The sequence below is a fragment of the Homalodisca vitripennis genome, unplaced genomic scaffold, assembly GCF_021130785.1.
Source record: "Homalodisca vitripennis isolate AUS2020 unplaced genomic scaffold, UT_GWSS_2.1 ScUCBcl_2328;HRSCAF=6962, whole genome shotgun sequence".
Classification (NCBI taxonomy): domain Eukaryota; kingdom Metazoa; phylum Arthropoda; class Insecta; order Hemiptera; family Cicadellidae; genus Homalodisca; species Homalodisca vitripennis.
In genome coordinates, this window is record NW_025778451.1 from 96,246 (window position 1) to 117,412 (window position 21,167).

Below are 21,167 nucleotides of genomic sequence, written 5' to 3' on the forward strand. Positions count from 1 at the left end.
ATATATCAGCTTTAGTCAAAGTTGTTTTTTGTCTCACTAGACAGAAGACATAATATCAGTTCTTTGTTTTATTTCTAAATGCGTTTTCTTTATCAACTGGCTATTTTTCAACCAATCAGATGACTTAAATCAGCTGATTGTTTCAACATTTTAGAACACATGTTTAATATTGTTCAAAGCAGCTCGGTTTCATTATACCTTGTTTTATACATTTATCATTATACATTGTCGAAATATAATAATGTTAGTCAATTCAGTTTATAGGATTAAACTAAATATTATTATAATGTACAATAAGTGTGAAATAGTGTGCCAGGAGCGTTGAAGCTACGAGGGCTATCCAGAAAATAGATTACGTTTAGCTCTGTAGCCGCTAGTGGCAGGACATCGTGGCCATTTTGATGTCAGGGCGTTTCTCTGTTCAGTGCCTATCCAGCCGTGCTAGTGAGCGGCTAATGTTGCTCCGTGTTTTACAATACCAGTTTAAAATGTGTGATACAATTTTAAATCCCACAAGTTGTGAAGCATGGTCAGTAATACGGTTTTTGTTGGCTAAGCACAATAAACTAATTAAGATTTATCACCAATTCTGTGAAGTTTATGAGAACGATGTGATTAGTGAAGATGGAATGCGCCAATTAGATTTAAAATTAGATTTAAAAATGGCCGAACTAATGTGCATGATCACAACGAAATGGACAGCCAAGCATTGTGACAGAATCGTCTCTAAAGTCGATGAGAAGATTAAAGAAGACTGCTGATTCAGAATAACGGAACCCTCACTCAGTTTTCCTCAAATTTCAAGGCGTTTGTTACAAGAACCAGTTACGTAGAAGTTAGGTTACCATAAATTTTGTGCAAGATGGGTACCAATCACACACAGCAAATCGAACTCAGAAATCCTGGATACTTTTAAGTGGGAAGTGTTTCCATATCTGCCTCACATGCATTTTTTTCTGAATAAGAGGACAAATTATATATTTATGTATGAATCCGCTATGAAAAAATCTTTCACAGCAAGATTAATATGAATTAAATTGGACACAACCTTTTTTGTGACGATAGAGAAAATGCTTATTCCACTGGTGTGTGGGAATCGCACTCACTAAAAACCCAACACGTCCAGGCATCACTCCTTTTTGGGACTGCTTTCTGCATTACTTCAAAAGGGTGCCTACTTAAGCCGACAGAGGGATCTTACAGGTTCAGTCCATCGGTTGGGCAACACTGAGACTGCGTAACCCTAAACCTTACTAGATGATGCTACTAACCACGTGGCGCTTGCCGAGCAGAGAATGTAGTCTACAGAAGCTACTCACCGATATGTATGGAGCCAGTGCACTACAGGCCTCGGCAACCAGCAGTCTCCTCTCCGTGTGTTTGTGGCTCATCTGTTCCCAGCAGTGAGGCAGTAGTTCAGACTCGATAACGGTCTGGCTGCTGGCTCGAGCGAGGCTGACCATACCTGCACAGACATGTGAGAGTTGTGACTCAACACAGAGATGAGAAGGAGGTAAGCAAAAAACTGGCAATACCCTAAAGAGAGGCGCGATATGAAGTTTGAAGTAAATGTCACTGATAAGCATTTCTTCAAATTAGAAAATTTGGATTTTGTTCAGCCATTGGATTGTACATTCAATTCTTAACTGATAAACAAACAGTAAGTGTTGTAATTCAGGTATGGAAATACGATAAGAGTTGGGATTTGTGTAGGTTAACAAGACAATAAATTAACAACGAAATTGTTTGCATCATCAGTTATGCTTGAAGCATGAAAAAATTCTCATCAGTAAGCCAGTTCTTTTTAAGAATAAATCAAATATTTTCTGGGAGAATCCATTCTGTAGATTGTGTGACGTGCAAGAGAAAACTGCTGAACACCTGCTCTTTGATTGTCCTGCAATAGCAAGGGAGCATTATGCCATCTTTGATAGTCTGGACAAGGGTGGTGAATTTCCCCAGGAGGCTGATAGGTTGTTTTCTGCGGTTTGTAGAACTGCTGAAACCGTAAACTGCTTGACCTCATGGTATACTGTTAGAGGTGCGCAAAAGGCCCTTGAAGCTTAAGTGCATTTGTAATAAGCCGCCCATTAGAAGAAGAAGAAGTCAGTTCTTTTGCAATGCCATGATGCTCTTTCTACACCTAACCAAGTGTGGGGTTTTTGTACCACTGTGCTCCAAATCACACACCATTGGTGTCAAAAGTAATAATGTCTATACCATTTGTAGTGTGCCTCCCTCCCATTTAATATTCCAAACCCCGATCTCTTTTCAGCCAAAACAAAATACCAATAGCAAACCCCATTGAGTATTCTTTATTATCTTAAAGAGATGGAGAGAGAACAAGGACGAGAATGCATGTTGACAACTATTCGCATCAAAACTCTCATGATGTAAAAATGAGTAGGAGGAAAAGCAGGGGAGAAAATGCTGGAGGGTATTGATGGTTTAAGTGTGTCATAGAACGAAGTGTGTCAAAAAGAATGGTTGATATTCGTTTCTAGTGAAAGATTAAAAGACAATACATGAAGTTGTATAATGAAGAAAAGACAGTAGAGTCAATATTGGCAGAACGTCACTAGATCCCTTGAAATACTGTGACTCTGATTATAGATCCATAACACTACCTCTACATCGGACATCACTTTTCGAGGAAAAACCATCCTACATTGGTAGGAAGCTGAGGAACCTCCTGCCACAAGCTGTGAAAAACCTCAAGGGAGCTGCCTTGAGAAGATGTCTTCACAACTTCCTGGTGGACCACCCAATATACACCATCGAAGAATTCACAGAAGTAAACAAGGAAGATTGGAGGCTCTGACATCTTGTATTGATTATTTATTAATATCAATTATGTAATTTGTTAACATTGTGACTCTATTACTGTTCTTGAAGAATATGTTAATAAAGAAATATGACTATGACTATGACTATGACTATGACCATGACTATAAATTAATGTCAGTTTCTGCATATCTTTGATCTTATTTGAGATACAGAGCATACTCGTTCAGCACATCAATTAACTAATTTACCCCATGATTAGCTTTGCTGGTGTGATTTCAGTGCCAAACAATAGTTTACAAACTTTCTGCTTCAGAATTTTATTTAAAAGAATTTCAACTGAAAGGATTTTTTAGTAAATACGTCATTAATTATTTGGTATTGATATTTTTATTTGATGATGTAAAAGGTACATTTTTACTTTAAACCACTAATTTAGCCTAAACAAGTACTTTAAAGACATCTTTACTGCATGCTACACTAAAGATATAAATAAACAAGTTTAGAGCAGAATTTGCAGCAAGTCATTGGTGAATCTATTTCAGGGCACATAGAGCATCTTCTTTCTCATTTATAGATTGGCATCCACACCAAATTTGTTGAAACTTTACATAATGTTGTCATATGAAAAACTTAAAAAGTCACCTGCTAGGATACATCTTCTCTCTTCTTCTTGCGGTCTTTTCTTGAGATTGAACAGCCACTGCAGCAGAGTATCCCTCTGAGCAGAGTCTTGGTGTAGGTGAATTGTACAGACCAATAGAGGTATCAGTTCCTGGAAAACAGTTACATTAACTTCTCTTGGATTACAACTATCTCTAGATTGTAATATTACAGCAATTTAGAAAAAAACTATTACCATTCAATATTAAAGAGACCAACATTCAAATTCATATTTTAGAGAAAAATCGACTAATGATTGATCATTTAAATAATTATTCAAAGTCTTACATTTTTTTCAACAAAATCAGCCTCTATTGCAATTGTCCTTATATTGCCCTTAAATTGTCCTTATGTAGTAGCACTTACCGAAAAAACTGCATAACTTCACTGATCATAAATGATAAATGATTCTTATTTCCACAATTATGGTAAACTTTTACAATAGAGTACAATTTGTTTGGAAATTTACTGCAACTTATACAAATAACGAAACCAAATAAGGTTAAAGAAATTAATATTCAAAAGAACAAAGTAAAAATTATGAGTTTAACATTAAAGGAAAACCATAATCTTATACGTTACTTTCTGCAGTAACTATTTGTTAAAAAGCAAAATATTAGCAAGAAAATGTTGTAAGTTATAACTAAGTATAGATACTACTATAAACTAAAATGTAACAATATGACAATAAAACTATACAATAACAAAAATAATCTTGAGAGAACAGCAAATGAAACTTAATATCCTGCATAGCCAAAATTCAAGTAAAAGTGCTTTTTACAAAACCTTTTTTGAAGAAAAACTATTTTTTTACATGTACTCCACAAACCAAAACCACCACCATTCAAAATCTTTTGGATATACAAGGTGTTCATAAGTGTCGCAATCTTCTGCAGCTGATAATACTTATAGTTGCAAACAAAATATTTAATCTATTGCAAACAATACATAACAAGGGTTAAGTGAAAATTATGTTTGTATTTTTATGAGACTTAAATAGCTTGTCTGACAACAGATGTTACCTCTCGTTTGTTGATAAGAACATTTGGTATGATTCTTGGAAGAGTGAGTGCCACCACATGAGTTAACCTTGCCAGACTGATCCCCTCGTGTAGCAACTCGTGTAGCAGTGGTGTCTCCCCCACCCGGGCTGTGTTGACAAAACATCGACAGACCACTTCTCGCTGGAACTCAGGTGGCAGGGATCTACAAGAGGATAAACATCAGTTTTAGGCCACCACATGAGTCAATCGTTTGTAACAGAGTGCGTCTGACCTTCACTCCTTAATAGATCGGTGTCTTCTCATGTGAAGGGTCTAATTACGGAACATGATCAACTGTGGAGGATTTTCTCAGAATCAATATTCTTTAGGAGGATCTGCTCTGTAGAATGTTTGACCTGCTCTTTGACTCTCCTGCAATAGCAACAGAGTGCTAGGCCATTTTTAGTAGTCTAGACAAGGGTGGTGAACTTCCCCAGGAGGACTTGATCATTTGTTCTCTGCAGTTTGCAGAACTGGTGAAACCATAAACTGGTTGGCCTAATGGTATACTTCCAGGGTGCACAAAAGGCCCTTGATGCTTAAGGGCATGACAACAGGTTGCCCCTTAAGCTATGTTTTCCTAGCTCCGCGACTGGGCTTGCGGCGTGCTACGTAATTAAGGCCAAGTGCGCAACGTGTTTAGTTGAAGCGCACTTAAATACTGCGCAGCGCAAATGTGTTTTCCTAGGATTTTTTATTTTACGCAGCATAACGCGCGACTTAAACTCTCTCCTTGTCCAGTTTCATCTTTTGAAGAAATATACAGTTTTCATTGATATGGACCGGAAAAGGAATGTTTTGGCATAGTTATTACTCTTCGCAGACAAGGAAATGGACGAGGATGTCGACATTGCCGTTACTCTTTTATAAAATTTTATACAATTCTATTTTTTCAGGTTTCTGGGTACGGGAGAATCATACCGATCATTGGTTTTCCAATACAGAATTTCTGCGTCAACAATATCAAACTTTGTCCCAGACGTTTCGACAGTTATCAAGGACAAAATAGAACATGTGCATTTGCCACCACCATCGGAAATTGATTGGAAACAGAAAGCCGAAGAATTCTGGGTCAACTGAGGCTCAAATTGTATATCTGCAATAGATGGAAAACACGTGAGGATAGTTGCACCAGCTCATTCAGGATCCCTTTTTCACAATTTTAAGAACTTTTTCTCCATTGTATTGTTTGCTATGGCTGACGCAAACTGCAAATTTGTACTGATCGATGTCGGAGCATACGGCAAAGAAGGAGATGCTGGAATCTTAAAAAAAGTCTAAAATGGGGAAATTGATTCAAGAAGGAACTATTTTCCCACCTCCTGAAAACCTACCTTCTTCTGAAATTAAGCTACCATTTGTTGCAGTAGGAGATGAAGCATTTAAACTGGGTAATCATGTCATGAAACCCTACACGCACAAACAAACAATCGCAGATGTTCATAAACGACACTTTAACTACGCCACTTGTTGTGCTAGAAGAGTAACTGAAAATGCATTTTGTATTGTGTCACATTTTCAGAATTTGTTTTACATCAAGATACTTAATACCAGAAACAGTCGACAGTCATATTCCTAAGTTGCTGTCTTCATAACTGGATCAGGGATGAATTTATAGCACGCAACCCCAAAGGACTAGTGACTCATGCGCAGCATGAACTTCCTACACAAAACATGATTCCTTTGGCTTATGCCAGAGGCTATGCTAAAGCAGAAGAGTTTAAAGTAAGCAGTTTTACTAATTACTTTAATGGAGCTTACTACTCAAATAAAATAAAAGCTCTGTATCAGAAAAAAACTTTGTAATGTGAGCAAACTTTGTAGCTTAGTAATTAGGGGAAGAGAGTTTATTTATTTTAATGTTCACTACCTCAGGTTTGAAAACGTCAAATTTAAAGATTTGTATTACCATCAGTAGAACTTGTACATTATCTCATCTGTTCACTATAAGCATTAATTTGATTCATCTAAATTTGTTCAAGTTAACATGAAAGTGTATATAATAATAATAATAATATACACACAGTCGTCAGCCCTGCTGCGTGGTGCGTGATTGAATGCTCTCGAGGCAGTGCTCCCAGTCGCGCAGCAAAGACCACGCAGCGCGGTTAAGGCTTAAGCACGCAACACGTAGCTAGGAAGACACCTCCATTGGTTTACAGAGAACCGGTGGTTTCGTCAGTTACGGAGCATGGAGCACGCTGCGCAAAAAGCCCAGTCGCGGAGCTAGGAAAACGTAGCTTTAGAAGAAGAATAAGAAGAACAGCAGTGCTTTTAACCTAAACAAACACTGTTATTGTTTCTCTGGTTCTTTTTGCTGTTTCGGTAGGCATGTTTAAAAAATAATATTGTAAGCTGCATTGTCATAAAACACTAAGTAACATGTTAACTACCAGATTGTTCCATCTTCATCGTATTTGTGATTTCGTCAAATAATTATGGTCCTCTGATAAAATCAATATTAAAACCGTTTATATCAGTAGAAATAGAGTGTTGGACCAATTAGTATGTCACTTTCAGTTTTGGCTTATTTTAACGACGTAAATGAAGATGCTGTCCTAACCAGTCAGCATTGTCATATCATAAGATAGAATTTTGGTATTGTAATATCACTTCCAAAGAGTACTGTCATTTCATGTCTTCACTCTTAAGAACATTCTCCAACGGGAATGTTTGTTGTGTTGTGTGTATTTATTTTGGCTAATGAGCTTATTATACATTTGTTCCTGTGTTCCAAAAGCGTTTCATTTTATTTTAAATATACAAACCTGGAAAAAAACATTTGACCTTTAGATTTACCGAATCAACCACTGAAGATGTAATTTTTTAACAAGTACAAAAGGCACAGATCAAATTTATTTCTGAATATAATTTTTAGAAAATTATTTAATAAATAAACTTATTGTTTCTAATATACAATTCAACACAGAACAAACTGAATGGTTTATTTAATTGTTTGTACACGCTGTAGCTCATTTAGAACACAATTAATGAAAGAAAGAGTGAACCAAAACACTGAAAGAATACTAGCCAGAATTGTATACTGTACAATTTGTTTAAAAAAACATTACAACATTATACTGCTTTAATTTCAATAGTCCAGCCCACTTTCAATAGCTTTAATTTCTGTTGCATGCCTAATAATACAGTGATTGTCACCATTCCAACCACTTAATACAATAATTATGTTATTGCACTCCCATTAATTCATACTGTAATACTACAACCCCATAATAAAAATATTAAATAACTCTAAAATTTGTTTTAAGAACTCCAAATACTTTTACACAAATTTCCTGATTTTAAACTTTTAATTTTCTATTTTTGGAATGTAATACTATTAGGCAAAGCGTCATTCTTAAAATTTGCCAATGAGTGATGGTTGGTTGTTTTAGTTAAAAATATATAAAATAATCAATAAAAGCTCAAATATTCAACACTGTAAACAAATCTAATACAGTGTGAACATTTTAACATGGAATTATGTCATTAACATGTCTACACATGTCAGATTGAACAAACTCTATATAATGCCAAAATAAAACTCATTCCATATAGATTATATAAGAGGTTAGGTGGAGGAAATTACTTTGCCTCTATAACAGATTGTTCATTTCAATTCATCACCTGTTGGCAGTGACGGAGGGGGACAGGAGATCCAGGGGGAGGGGATCCTCCGCTCCTGCAGGCTCCTCTCTCTCCTCACATCCGCCTTCTATATCTCCAGGCCGACCAGAGCCTTCAGGATAGTGACCTGTAATACCAGTCCAACGTAGGTGTTACAATAAAAACGTGATTTTTTAGCTCAATATAGGAGGATAATATTTAGAAGATGCTTACTTTAAAACCTATACAGATTATCAATATAAGTTGTAAAGGCAAATCATTTAATATTTATTAACAGTAATTAAATGAAAGAAAAGTATATTTCCAATAAGAACAGAGCAAGCAAAGAACTGGATATAAACCTCTACAACACCATAAACGATCTAATTCATCCTTAATTAACACAATCTGGACATTTTTGAAAACAAATCTATATATCACATAGGGGAAATTATATTCTTCTACACTCTGCCATAATCATGAGAAAACTTCTAAAGAAGAACTACAAGGCTTCTTTAGATTATATTCTTCTACACTCTGTCATAATCCTCAAGAAAACTTCTAAAGAAGAACTACAAGGCTTTCTTTAGATTCTAGCTTGACCATCTAACCACACCATCCAAGAGTTTGTTCAATGTAGCAAAAAGTAATCAAAAATAATCAATAGACAAGACTCATACAGAGATTCTAGCACAACAATATATATGTTTTATTTCTACTCTGTTCTCTAATCATATAGGTTATTCTCATAAAAAAAAAGAATTTTTAAACCAAAGTGAGAGAAAAAAATCTACTATAAGATATTTTATAAGTAAACAATATTACGATTTGCAAATCTATTGTAAGTAGTAGAGTTGAATGCCTTTTGTATTTTATATTTACTTAACCTTTTGTGTCATGAAAAACATTAATTCGGTAATGTCATTTGCATGAGGTACTCTCACAAGACTTATTGACAGATATATAATTAGAAATAACGTGCAAAACGAATCAACAATGTTACTGCATAGCCCCTAGTGAGGAAGCTCATGATACCCTGTATATCATACTTGATCACTGTTGAGATATGCCTTTTTTGTCAGATGAAACTAACAAGTATTTTACTGGCATGGGTAGTGGAAGCAAGTTTATTCACGCTTAAATTCAATTTCTACAATAGTAATCTTTTTTCAAAAGTAAAAAAAAAACAGTTACTTTTCTATCTGTTAGTAAAATCCGATCAGACAAATAACTAACAAATTCGCAACAAGTCTATGGTATTCCATCCAAGTAAGTGAAAGCAGTAAGCCCATATTGTGTAGGAATTGTATAGGAGCCATATCCACCCTTATTGAATATTACATATTAGTTGTACACTGTATATGATAAGAAGTATGGGAATATCCTGACGACAGTGGGCGTCAATCATGAGTTTGATACAGTGAAGTCTTTAAGCTTCTACTTTCTGCTAAAAGTTTATATATATATATATATATATATATATATATCTCTTTTCTTCATACGAATGTTGATGAAATGAATCAGTAAGCAAATTTGATACAAGACTTTACTAATATTAAATTCCAAGATCAGGTACAGAAACATGCATGAATTCCCTGAGCTCTCATAAACAAGATTTAATCTTGAAGCCGACATGTTTTAATTTTTTTTTACAAAATTTTATACAACAGCTGGAACAACAACAAACACTACACATATTAACCTTCATATTAAAGAAAAATACCTTATTAAGATTTTTATAAAATAAACCAATTGTGTATTTAAGGTGATTTTTTTTGTTTTTTTTGTTTTCTTAGGTCAAGAAGCTTATAAATTGCACTTAGTCCTATAAGAACCTTTGCGCTGCTTCCGGAGTAACAGGATATTCAGGAAGGGTAAGGTTAGGGGGTAGGAGCCGCCTCCTATCGAGATCCATGAGGAAGAATTAGGGCACTAGATCTCAAAGTCATGTCCCCCTGGGAAGAAGGGGAGGCCGGCTCTGAACCAGCCTCTCCAGTCAAAATAGGCAGAGGGTGGCACACCCTTATTGAGGAAAGCGAGAACCTCTGAGATTAGGGAACAAAACCCCACCAATTCCAACAGCCATCTCCCACAGTAGACTAGACCTATCGAATTGCCCTTGAACCCCAGAATCTCAACATTTACAGTTAGTGGTGTGCCGCTCCTAGACATCCATAAGGTTGTGTAAATTTAAAGTGATTACCCAGTGCGCTACCGGTCTCCGAGTCGATGCACGCATTAACACGCGTCCACTCGGTGTCATTGAGACTGGAGGTGTCGTTGTCATCGCAGAGACGCTCCATCCCACTCCCACTCTCCGAGCCGTGTCGTGCCGCTGCGTCTATCATCTCGAAGTGTTCCGGTGTCGCGCTGCGTACTGACACTGTCTCTGTCGCGTAGTGTGTCGGCACTGTTTCTACTGTCGACAGCCTGATAACCAATCAAGTGAAGGAATTCAGAAATATTTGTTTCTTGTAATAGACTTCCAATTGGAGTAGAAATTTATTGAAATCAATCTCACTGAGAGAGCTGAACACTTCCAGATACATCTTTACCTGAAAAATCTCTGCTAAGGAAACAGGTATTTTCCGGACATTGGCCATTGTTTAGTGATACTAGAAATCACTAATTTATCAATAAAATACACGTAATTTTATTGTACAACCAAACGGTGGCAAACTACTGAAAAAATCCTGTTTCCTCCACAATTCTTCTGATGTCAACAAAGAATATCTGTCCTGTCAAAAATGAACATTTAAAAGAACGAATAGCACAATAGAATAAGAAGCAAATATGATTTATACCAAAACAAAAAGACAGCCTAAACCTCTTACATATTAAAAAGTACATTTTCTATATTCAAACAAATTTATACATAAAGAAATAAGACGTCAAATTTGATGTATAATTCCCATTATTAAATTTTCTTTAAATATAAATGTTGATAAGTGTCTTTAATATGAACAGTTTAAAATATTTAGAATAGGTTTGAGTTAAACTCAATATATACAACTACCGTCAAATAGATAAGTTATTACATACTTATAATGGCATTGTAAACATACAATTAACTATTAACAAGGTATAAATGTATAAATACGCTACACCAAGTTTCGTAACAGACTTTGCTCAGGTTGCTGCTAAACTTCAAATTTATAGCTCATTTCAATCTCAATGTGTTCTGTGGACATATAGACAGACATAAAACCACACAAAAAAGAAGTTGACCCAAAAATGACACATCATAGAACTCATTCTTATAGATATGAAGTTTCGAACAAAATTTAAGTCTATATATGAAATATTTCTCTATATATCTTGCCACATGATACATTCAGATTCTTTTTCATTACCCCATTAAAGAAGCAATTAACCTAGCCTCTCTAGGACTGAATGTTTGAAATGGTTTTGGCAAAAATGCTTGTGTGTACTAGAATATTGAATGAGTTTCGATACAGAGAAATTAGTCAGTTTTTCAGGACATTTTAGCCTATAGGTTGCTCTACAATACTGTTTGTTGCTTTCTTTAAATATTTTTATTTAATTTTTTTTTAGTATATATTTACAAATGTTCTAGTAAGAAAAGCAAAAAAATCAAAAGCAACTGTCAATATTCTATTACTTTGTTTATCTGTTTCAATAACAAAACAATCAAAATTCAATTAAATTTTTTCACTTTTTGATGATTTTGTAACAAGCTCCTGAATTAGTTGACTGAGAGATGAGATAAAAATGTTTGTTACATTCAATTAAAACGATAATTAAAATAAAATATTTACATTACATACAATGGCCATTCATTTACTTTTTATAATTCACTTGTGTGTCAGTCTTTGAGTATCTTTGATATCTCAATATCTCTGTCCAAGTATCTGTCTACTTCTGAAATACGCAAATTCTTTTGTCCTATGAGATAGCAGAAGAACTAAAACCTCATTCAACAACTATAAACAGTTAAACACTAAACACCATGATACATTGAATGTAAGAAAAACATTGAAGTGATGAAAATTAGTGTATGGCAAAATGTAAACAATAACAAAACAAGCTTTTAGTTGTGGTACCAGTGTGCAAACATAATGAATTAAAACGGAATGATTGCTCATGGAGATGCAGGAGGTTACAAAACTGCGATCTAGAGGAAAAAACAAAGAAATACGTGATCATTAGCGTCTAGAAAGAGCACAACAAGTGCCGCTCAGGCAAGATTATTCAATCCCGCTCGGCCGCAACGAGAGATGCTCAGGCAAGTTTCCCAATGGGTTAACCCTTTAAGTGCCAAGGGCCGATTTAATCGGCCTAGCAACGTTTCCACATAGTGCCAAGGAAAATACATGCCTGTATCTTGCCCTAAATAATAAAGCAAAAAGTTTCCCATTATGTTAATCTTTAAGGAAGGTGTTAATTTTTTAGTAAAATACTACAGTAACATAAAAATAGAGCTTGGCACTGAGGGGAATGGCCTGTCACAAACAATGTAATCGGCCCGATCGTATTGACGAAAATTGCCAAGGACTGACTAGATCGGCCTTTCCAATATTGGTCATCCTGTTGCTAAATATTGACGTATGATATCGTAAAACGTATCAAATTAAAGCCCAAGAAATGTACAACATAATTCACGTAGTGATAGTTTGTATATATAGTATACAACATTTTTATGTAGCTGATATCAGAATCAGAATCAGAAAAATCTTTATTCGATTGTTACACATGGTGTACATGAATGGCGTCACATGATTAAGAAAGTAAATGGTTACGTTTACTAAATATGATTTACATTAGTATCTAACCAAATATAATACAATGTAATTTTAATGATTGTAAAAACTATTGTGAATTGTATAAAATTCAGAAAAGGGGTACAACGGCATTTCAGTCAGATAGCTTTTAAGTTTATTTTTAAATAATTTATTATTTTCTATTAATTTTATATTGCTTGGCAGCAAATTAAAAAATTTAGCTCCTATGTATATTGGTTTTTTACAGAAAAAGTGTAAGTTATGTTGAGTTACTGCCATATTATTTCTATTTCTTGTATTATAATTATGGGTCTCACCACTCTTGCCTAAGCTATGAGTACGGTTCATCACTGACATTATAGTTTCATATATACAGTAAAAGCCCGCTAATCCGGCATCCAATGGTTCGGCACTTTCATTCATCCGGCATCTTCATATTTTAACCGCACTGTGAAACGTACAGTTCGCAAGAGCGCTCGGAAAGGTTCGCGCTCAGTCGGAAGGGATCGTATGTGACGCAGAAGCTGTGTGTGAGGGGGTTCAGGGCCACTTTCCGAGTGTCCGCTGTTACGTGTTTGTCTAGCGTCTGCCTCAGTCTCAGTCACTGTCAGTTCGTACTCGAATGCAGTCGTGAGTGTTGTGCTCGTTCATATTGTGCTTTAACTTTCTCAAAGTTGTGCCCTATGTTTTCCAAGCCCGGCTCATCCACCAGCAAAGTTGGAAATAAACGTAAGCATGTCACACTTACCATTCAACAAAAGCTAGAAATGATAAGACGTGTAGAAAAAGGTGAGAGTAGAATGAAGCTAATGGAAGAATTCACCATTGGTTCATCAACAATGTATGACATCAAGAAGAATAAAGAAAAGTTACTTAAATTTAAGTCTCAAACTACAAATGTCAAAGACATGCAGTCTCGACAAACATTAAAAAAAAAACTAAACTTGACGAAATTTTATTCAAATGGTTTAGCGCTAAGCGGTCTGAAGGGAAGCCTGTGACTGGGCCCATGATCATGGAAAAAGCTAAACAGTTCCGTGAGGAATTAAAAATAGATGAGAAAGAATGTGCCTTTTCTGATGGTTGGCTGCACCGATTTAAAAATCAACACGGAATACGGAAGCTTGATGTAGCTGGGGAGCTCCGATCAGCCGACCAAAATGCGGCTGAAGAATATGAAGCTGAATTTGAAAATCTAGTTGAAGACTACGATTTGTCAGCATGCCGGATTTACAACGCTGTTGAAACTGGCCTACTTTGGTGTTGTTTGCCTAATTCGACTTTGGCAGCAGGGGATGGGAAATGTGCCAAAGGCTTTAAAAAAACAAAGACCGTTTGACAATTTTGCTCTGTGGCAATGCCTCAGGGGACCACATGTTCACGCCTTTCGTCATCGGAAAAGCAAAAAAGCCAAGACCTCTGAAAGGCATTACCCACCTACCCGTAATATACGATGCTCAATCCAATGCGTGGATGAACTCTGATTTATTTAGAAATTGGTTTTTCCACCACTTCGTCCCATCTGTAAAAGACAATCTGAAAAACCGTGGCTTACCTGAAGACAGCAAGGTTGTGCTCATCCTAGACAATTGCAGAGCTCACCCTGCAGCGTCTGAGTTGATATCGGGAAACATTTTTACTGCATACCTCCCGGCAAATGTCACGTCCTTGATTCAGCCAATGGATCAAGGAGTGATTCAGAACTTTAAATGTTTTTACAGAGCGTCCTTTCTTCAAGGCCTGATAAACTCAGAGTGTATGGTGGTTGATTTTCAGAAAAAAATCTAAATAAAAAATGTAATTTTCGGAATCGCCTTGGCATGGAAAAAGGTCAAGCCCACCACTCTACAGAAATCTTGGCGAAAACTATGGCCAGCTGCCTACCAAGAAGAGGACATTGCTGTTTCAGTCGACAATGAAGCAATACTGGACTTGGTGGCCCACAGTTCCCAAGACGAAATAAGGAAAGTGCCACAAGAAGAAATCTTGGAGTGGATATACATTGATTGCGACGAGCCAGTTGAAGAAGAAATTACGGTTGAACTGCTCATCAAAAGTGTACTTGGACCTCAGTCAGAGCCTCATCCTGTGGAGTCCGAATCAGATGATGAAGAGGGAGCAGATGATGATCCAACACCCGTGCCTACGTGGAGTGAAGCAAGTGCCACTATCGACACGTTTATACGATTTGCCGAACGCAGCAGCTCCTACAATGCTTCAGAGCTTGTAAATTTATATGTTCTGAGAAATGACTTTTTAAAGAAGAAACATGATACAAAAAAACAAACAGACATTAGGTCTTTTTCCAAATAAAATACTGTACACAAAAATTATGTTTACCATAATATTTATTACATAATGTACGCACTAGTTAGCCTACATCTAAGTTAACCTAAGTTTAGAAATGTTTTTCTAGGCATTAAATGTTCATTTTGTGTTCAAACTAATGTTTGTTTAATTTTATTGATCTCCTTAGTAATTCTTTAATTGTTTACACGTAAAGAGTGATTTTTTTTTTAAAGCCACACTCTGAAACTTAGACGACGATTTTTAGCCCGCTATCATCGCTAAAGTAGAAAAAGTAAAATTAAGCTACTGTACATTATCTCTTTGGGACTGAAAACCCAGCCACTATTTTTAAAGAGTGATAGTATTTGGGCTGGGTTTTCAGCTTTTCTGAGTTAATATCACTTGATGTCACTCCTTTTACTTTAGTGTGATACGATTTTAGCGGCTAAAAACCGAATTTTCCGGCATTTTCATATGACGCTCGGTAATCTGGAATTTTCAATAATCCGGAACACTTCAATCCCCGAAAGTGCCGAATTAGCGGGCTTTTACTGTATATGCACTGTAAACCGTCATGATACCCAGTTGAGGAAAGTGATCCTTCACACTTTCATTCCATTTAAGTTTTAAAATGACACGAATTGCTTTTTTTTGTATCACTAAAATTGAATTTAAATTTTTTATTGATGTGGATCCATATAATGAGATACCAAATATAATATGTGAATGGATATGTGAAAAATAAATCATTTTTAGAATTTCTTGTGAGCATAATTTTGACATTCTGCGAAGAGCATATAAACCAGAGTTAATTTGTGAAACTATTTTTTCTGAATGTTTATTCCATGTCAGTGAACTGTCTAACGTTAAACCCATAAACTTTACTTCTTCTTCTTTAACTATAGCCACGTCATCTATTTCTATATGAGGATTAATTTTATTTCTGCATTGGTTGGTACAAAATTCCATATAGCTTGTTTTTGTTGGATTTAAAATTAAGTTGTTTTCTTTGAAAAACTTATTTACTTTTGATACGCTGAGAAAAGCAAACTCCTCTATTTCCTCTTTAGATGAAGCAGTAATTCTTAGAGTGGCATCATCAGCGTATAAACATAATTTATCTAGCTCTGGAATTCCTTTTAGGTAGCAGAGGAATAGAAGTGGCCCCAAAATGGATCCTTGAGGAACACCATAAGAAGTTTGTTTTAAAATAGAATTATATTTACTAGTTAAATTGTTCTTGTTATTCAGATTATGTATTTCCACAAACTGCTGTCTGTTTTGTATATATGATTTTAGCCAGTTGTACTCCTTCCCATGGATACCAAACTGCGATAACTTAGTTAGTAACTTAGCATGACTAACACTGTCAAATGCTTTATGGAGATCCATAAATACTCCTATTACCTTTTCCCCTCTATCCACAGAATCAATCACTGACTCAATGAAATCAGTGGCAGCTGTAACTACAGATTTACTTTTTCTAAACCCATGTTGTATGCTATCAAGTAATTTGTTTCTTTCTAAATAGTCAACCAGCTGGTTAGACATTGCATGTTCATATATTTTGGATATAACTGGGAGCAATGCAAGTGGCCGATAATTTGCTGCATCAAACTGATCGCCTTTTTTAAATAGAGGTTTTATTTTTGTAATTTTTAGTTTTTCAGGGAATTGCCCAGAGAGGAAAGATGAATTAACTATATGAAGCAGTGGGTCAGTTAGAAATTCCATTGCATATTTTAATATTGGCACTGGTATGTCATCATATCCAGTGCTATAACTACTTTTTAGACTTCTGATGATTCTAATAATATCATCTCTATCAATTAGTTTGCATTGAAAATTAATATCTGAAAAATTATTAAAAGCATTAAAACTAAGATTTTTTTGAGATGTGTTAAATTTTGCTTTATCCTCAATTGAAGTTACATAGTAATTATAAAAAATGTCACTAACTTTACCAGGATCTGATACTATTTTATTATTGTGCCTGATGTATATATTTTTTGTATTTGGTTTAGTAATACCTGTTTCATAGTTAATGATTTTCCAAGTGTCTCTTTGACAATTTTTAGATCTTTTAATTTTGTTAGCATAGTAAATTTTGTTTTTCTTGAATAATTTTATTTTTAAAAGTATTATATTTAAGTTTTACGTTGTCAATGTCTCTTTGCGATTTTGTTCTTCGGGCAGCATTACTTTCAGTAATTAGTTTCTTTTTTTCTAGTTTTAGATCTTCGCTAACCCAAGGTTTTTTACCTAAGTAATTTCTGACCTTTACAATTGGAAAATAAGTATTAAAGTAATATAAAAAGATTTGGATAAAGGTGTCATATTTTAAATGATCTGGAGCTTTATAAAGCTGTGTCCATGTTTCTAAACTTAATGCTAGATTAAAATTTCTCATATTTTCATCAGAAAAACCCTGAAATACTTGAATTTATAATTTTGTTGTTGCACTGAGTTAGATACATAATCGAATATTGTAACTAACTGGCCATCATGATCTGACAACATTGTATTCACACACTCAACTTGAATTTGTGATTGTTTGAGATTGGTTATAATATTGTCTATTGCTGACTGAGTAGTGCCGGTTGATCTAGTGGGGAAGTCTATTAAGTATTTCATATTGTATTGTTTTAATAGGTGTTTTAGATTTTTCACATAAGAATTATTTGTCAAGGTGTTGATGTTAATATCTCCACATATCACTATATACTTGTACCTATTGGTTAGAATGCTAAAAACAGAATTCAGATTTTCCAGGAATATATTCACATTTACATTGATTGGAGACCTGTAGATACCGCCTAATAATATTTTTAAATTACCCCAATAAACCTCAACCAAACATAGCTCAAAAATTTGATCACATAATAAATTTTTTATTGCAGGAAACATTATTTCTTTAATTTTAACCCTTTGCGATCGGATGGCCAGTCAGACTGGCCAAGTTTTACTCTAAGACAGCTCAGAATGACTACTACATGAGTTGTCCTCGCCGCTCGGGTGGCCAGTGTCACTGCCCACGGCGATCTCTGCGTCAGCTGTTATTCATCGTAGCGGCCTTCCTCCTCCAACTCGGAATTATTTCGTAGTAAAACCTGCAATGTTTACATGTGGGATTTAAAATTTAAATAATTAAAAACCAACTACTTTATAGCAATTGTTTTATTGCTTATACAGACACACAATAATGGAATTATAATATACATTTGGTTTACATTTGAAAGTGCAATAAATTACATACTTATAGAATAATAAAATTAAAACCTTATAATGCTACTAATACAATCACTATGGCCGACTTTGATTTCATTGTTCTTTTAAAAACTAATATTTACTTTACTGCAATTGTTTTATTGCTTATACAGACACACATTAATGGAATTATAATATACATTTAGTTTACAGTAATTTGAAAGTGCAATAAATTACATACTTATAGAATAATGAAATTAAAACTTTATATTGCTACTTATACAATCACTATGGCCGACTTTTATTTCATTGTTCTTTTAAAAACTAATATTACTTTACTGCAATTGTTTTATTGCTTATACAGACACACATTAATGGAATTAAAATATACATTTGGTTTACATTAATTTGAAATTGGAATTAGATACTTATTGAATAATGAAAGAAATTAAAACTTTATATTGCTACTTATGCTATCACTGTGGCCGACTTTAGTTTCATTGTTCTTTTAACTTTTTGCTTGAGTGGTATTTCTCAAAACACTCGCCGATATGGAGCCCTGGATTGTTGGAGCATGTTTTGCAAAAGAAATTTGTTCGTTTTCTTTGCATCCCCGGCCTTCTGTCACTGCAAACAGAGCAGTCCTTGGTTTTGCCAGTCTGTAGAGGATAGGGTAAATGTAATTTTCCGTTAAGTCTTTCATCATCTACACTGTTAGACGGTCTTCCTCTTTTCTTCATATTCCGCACTTCCCCGACTAATTCTGTGATCAACATTTTTCTGTAACTTCTCTGTCTAACTTGATGTTGTTGGTCTTGATTGGCATTGTAAAGTACAAATGAGTTGACGATGGCGGTTTCCAACAACCAGAAGAAAACTTTCCTCCACCACTTGATCGACTTCCTGGTAAAAGAGTATGATGATATGTAGTGGTCCGCAAGATCAACTCCCCCCATGTACTTATTATAATTGCAAACTACAGTCGGTTTTTTCACCTCTTGTACTACGTTATCTTTTTGCTGTCGCCTAAACTGCCACGGTAGTGTTATCACCATACAGTGTACTTAGTATTGACACTACCTTTTTGTCTTTCCACAGTAACAGAGAAAACTTTTCATCTTTCCTGAAGGTTTTTATGTCCCCTTGTTTCAGTTTAAGCTTTTGAGTCTGTTTTTTGGCATTTTTTCTTTGTGGTTTCACAATTGCGGGTAGGCCATTTCTGTTTAACATTACAGTACCTGTTAGATAAACATTCCACTCTAGAAGTTCTGCTGCCAGATCCATATTTGTATACCACCTGTCAGTGAAGACGTGGAGGCCCTCAATGTTGCCATAAGATTCCTTAAGCTTAGCTACAAGATGTAGGACAATGCGGCTTGTAACTCCTAAATCTGGCCTATTCAAGCGGTCAGTTGTTGTTTTACCAAAGTATGGCTCAATAGCGCAGATATATCCAGTTGAGGACTCAGACAACACAAACACCTTAATCCCCCATTTAATTGGCTTGTCTTTATTGTAGACTTTAAAGACTATACGTCCTTTGAAGCCTATGGTGCTTTCATCAACACTGACTTCTTTTTGTGGGACATAATATTCTCTGAACTTTTTATCCAGATACGCAGAAACATTTCTTACCTTACCGGAACGAGTCAATGTCCCAGCGACAGGACCAGAAGGAGGTGGGCATATGTGCAAATTCCAGAATATTTGTAAGAATCTTTCCTTACTTAAAAACATCCTTAAAAAATGGTTGGTAGTCTACCCAATTTGTGGAAAAGTAGTCAGCCATTTCTGGTTTGCCGTTCATTCCCATATTTATAATAACTCCAAGGAAAGCTTTCAATTCTGAAAGTGTTAGTTCTACCCATGACCACCATACTGATTTCTTTTGTAAAGGTGTGTTTTTCTGAATTTTTTCAATAGCATATCTGTTTGTTTCTTTTACGATTTCTATCAATAGGCTATCAGTAAAGAAAAGCTGAAAAAACTCTAAAGGGGTTGAAGGTTTCTCATTACCTGCAAGTTGAAAACCACTAACCTGTGTCCAAATAAATTTGTAAAAGTTTCCATCACCTTCAGACCATTCTTTCCATTCTCTAGCCACGTCTAGGCCTACTATATTTCCATTGTCTGTCTCGTCTAGGCCTACTATATTTGCATTGTCTGTCTGGTCTACATCATCATTATGTTCAATATAATCTGAATCTTCTTCAAATAGTTCTTCAACAGTTACATAGTTATCAAAATCACCACTGAAATTAGACTGTACATCACTGTCATGATTTGAGTCAACATCACTATTTTCATTAAACAGTATCTCTTCAAAATCGTCAGGGACTAAAGGTTTATCCATATTGACAACTGTTAATAAATTGCATTTATCTAAATATAAATAACTGCACGATATCTAACACAATAACAAGTAAACTAGGTTAATCACAATATTTACGACACTTCAACAAATCTGAAATGCTCCCACTGTCAAATGGTACTGGACAAACACCTGTTTATTTCTAGTATTCCTCAAATCCAAGATGGTTAAATGTAATGAAACAGATGTTTCATTTAGTTCAATGTTTACTCGATAGGTTTCAGCACTTTATAGCCATCTTAACGCTGATAAAGTATTTCTAAATGCAGAATGTATTTCTTGGTCAGTGGCACTGGCCATCCGACCATTGAAGGAATTCTATGTTGGCCAGTCTCACTGGCCATCCGAGCGCCGCCGGGACAACTCAAGTGAAAACTAATACGACTTGATGCGCAGATGGCTGTGGCCCGTCACACTGGCCACGCGATCGTAGAGGACATACTATTACATACTGCATCCGAT

The 21,167-nt window shown here is 35.3% G+C and overlaps 1 protein-coding gene across 1 annotated transcript in view; it reads right to left on the reverse strand.

Annotated features, from left to right (window-relative positions):
- Nucleotides 1-21,167, reverse strand: part of LOC124371964 (RAB11-binding protein RELCH homolog) — a gene marked incomplete at its 5' end in the record, with an annotated part of 77,434 nt that overhangs the window by 50,277 nt on the left and 5,990 nt on the right. Inside the window, 5 exons of the mRNA XM_046830332.1 lie at nucleotides 1,320-1,465; nucleotides 3,430-3,559; nucleotides 4,470-4,653; nucleotides 8,118-8,244; nucleotides 10,300-10,526. Of these exons, the coding sequence (XP_046686288.1) occupies nucleotides 1,320-1,465; nucleotides 3,430-3,559; nucleotides 4,470-4,653; nucleotides 8,118-8,244; nucleotides 10,300-10,526 (814 nt within the window). The remainder of the gene's footprint in view (nucleotides 1-1,319; nucleotides 1,466-3,429; nucleotides 3,560-4,469; nucleotides 4,654-8,117; nucleotides 8,245-10,299; nucleotides 10,527-21,167) is intronic.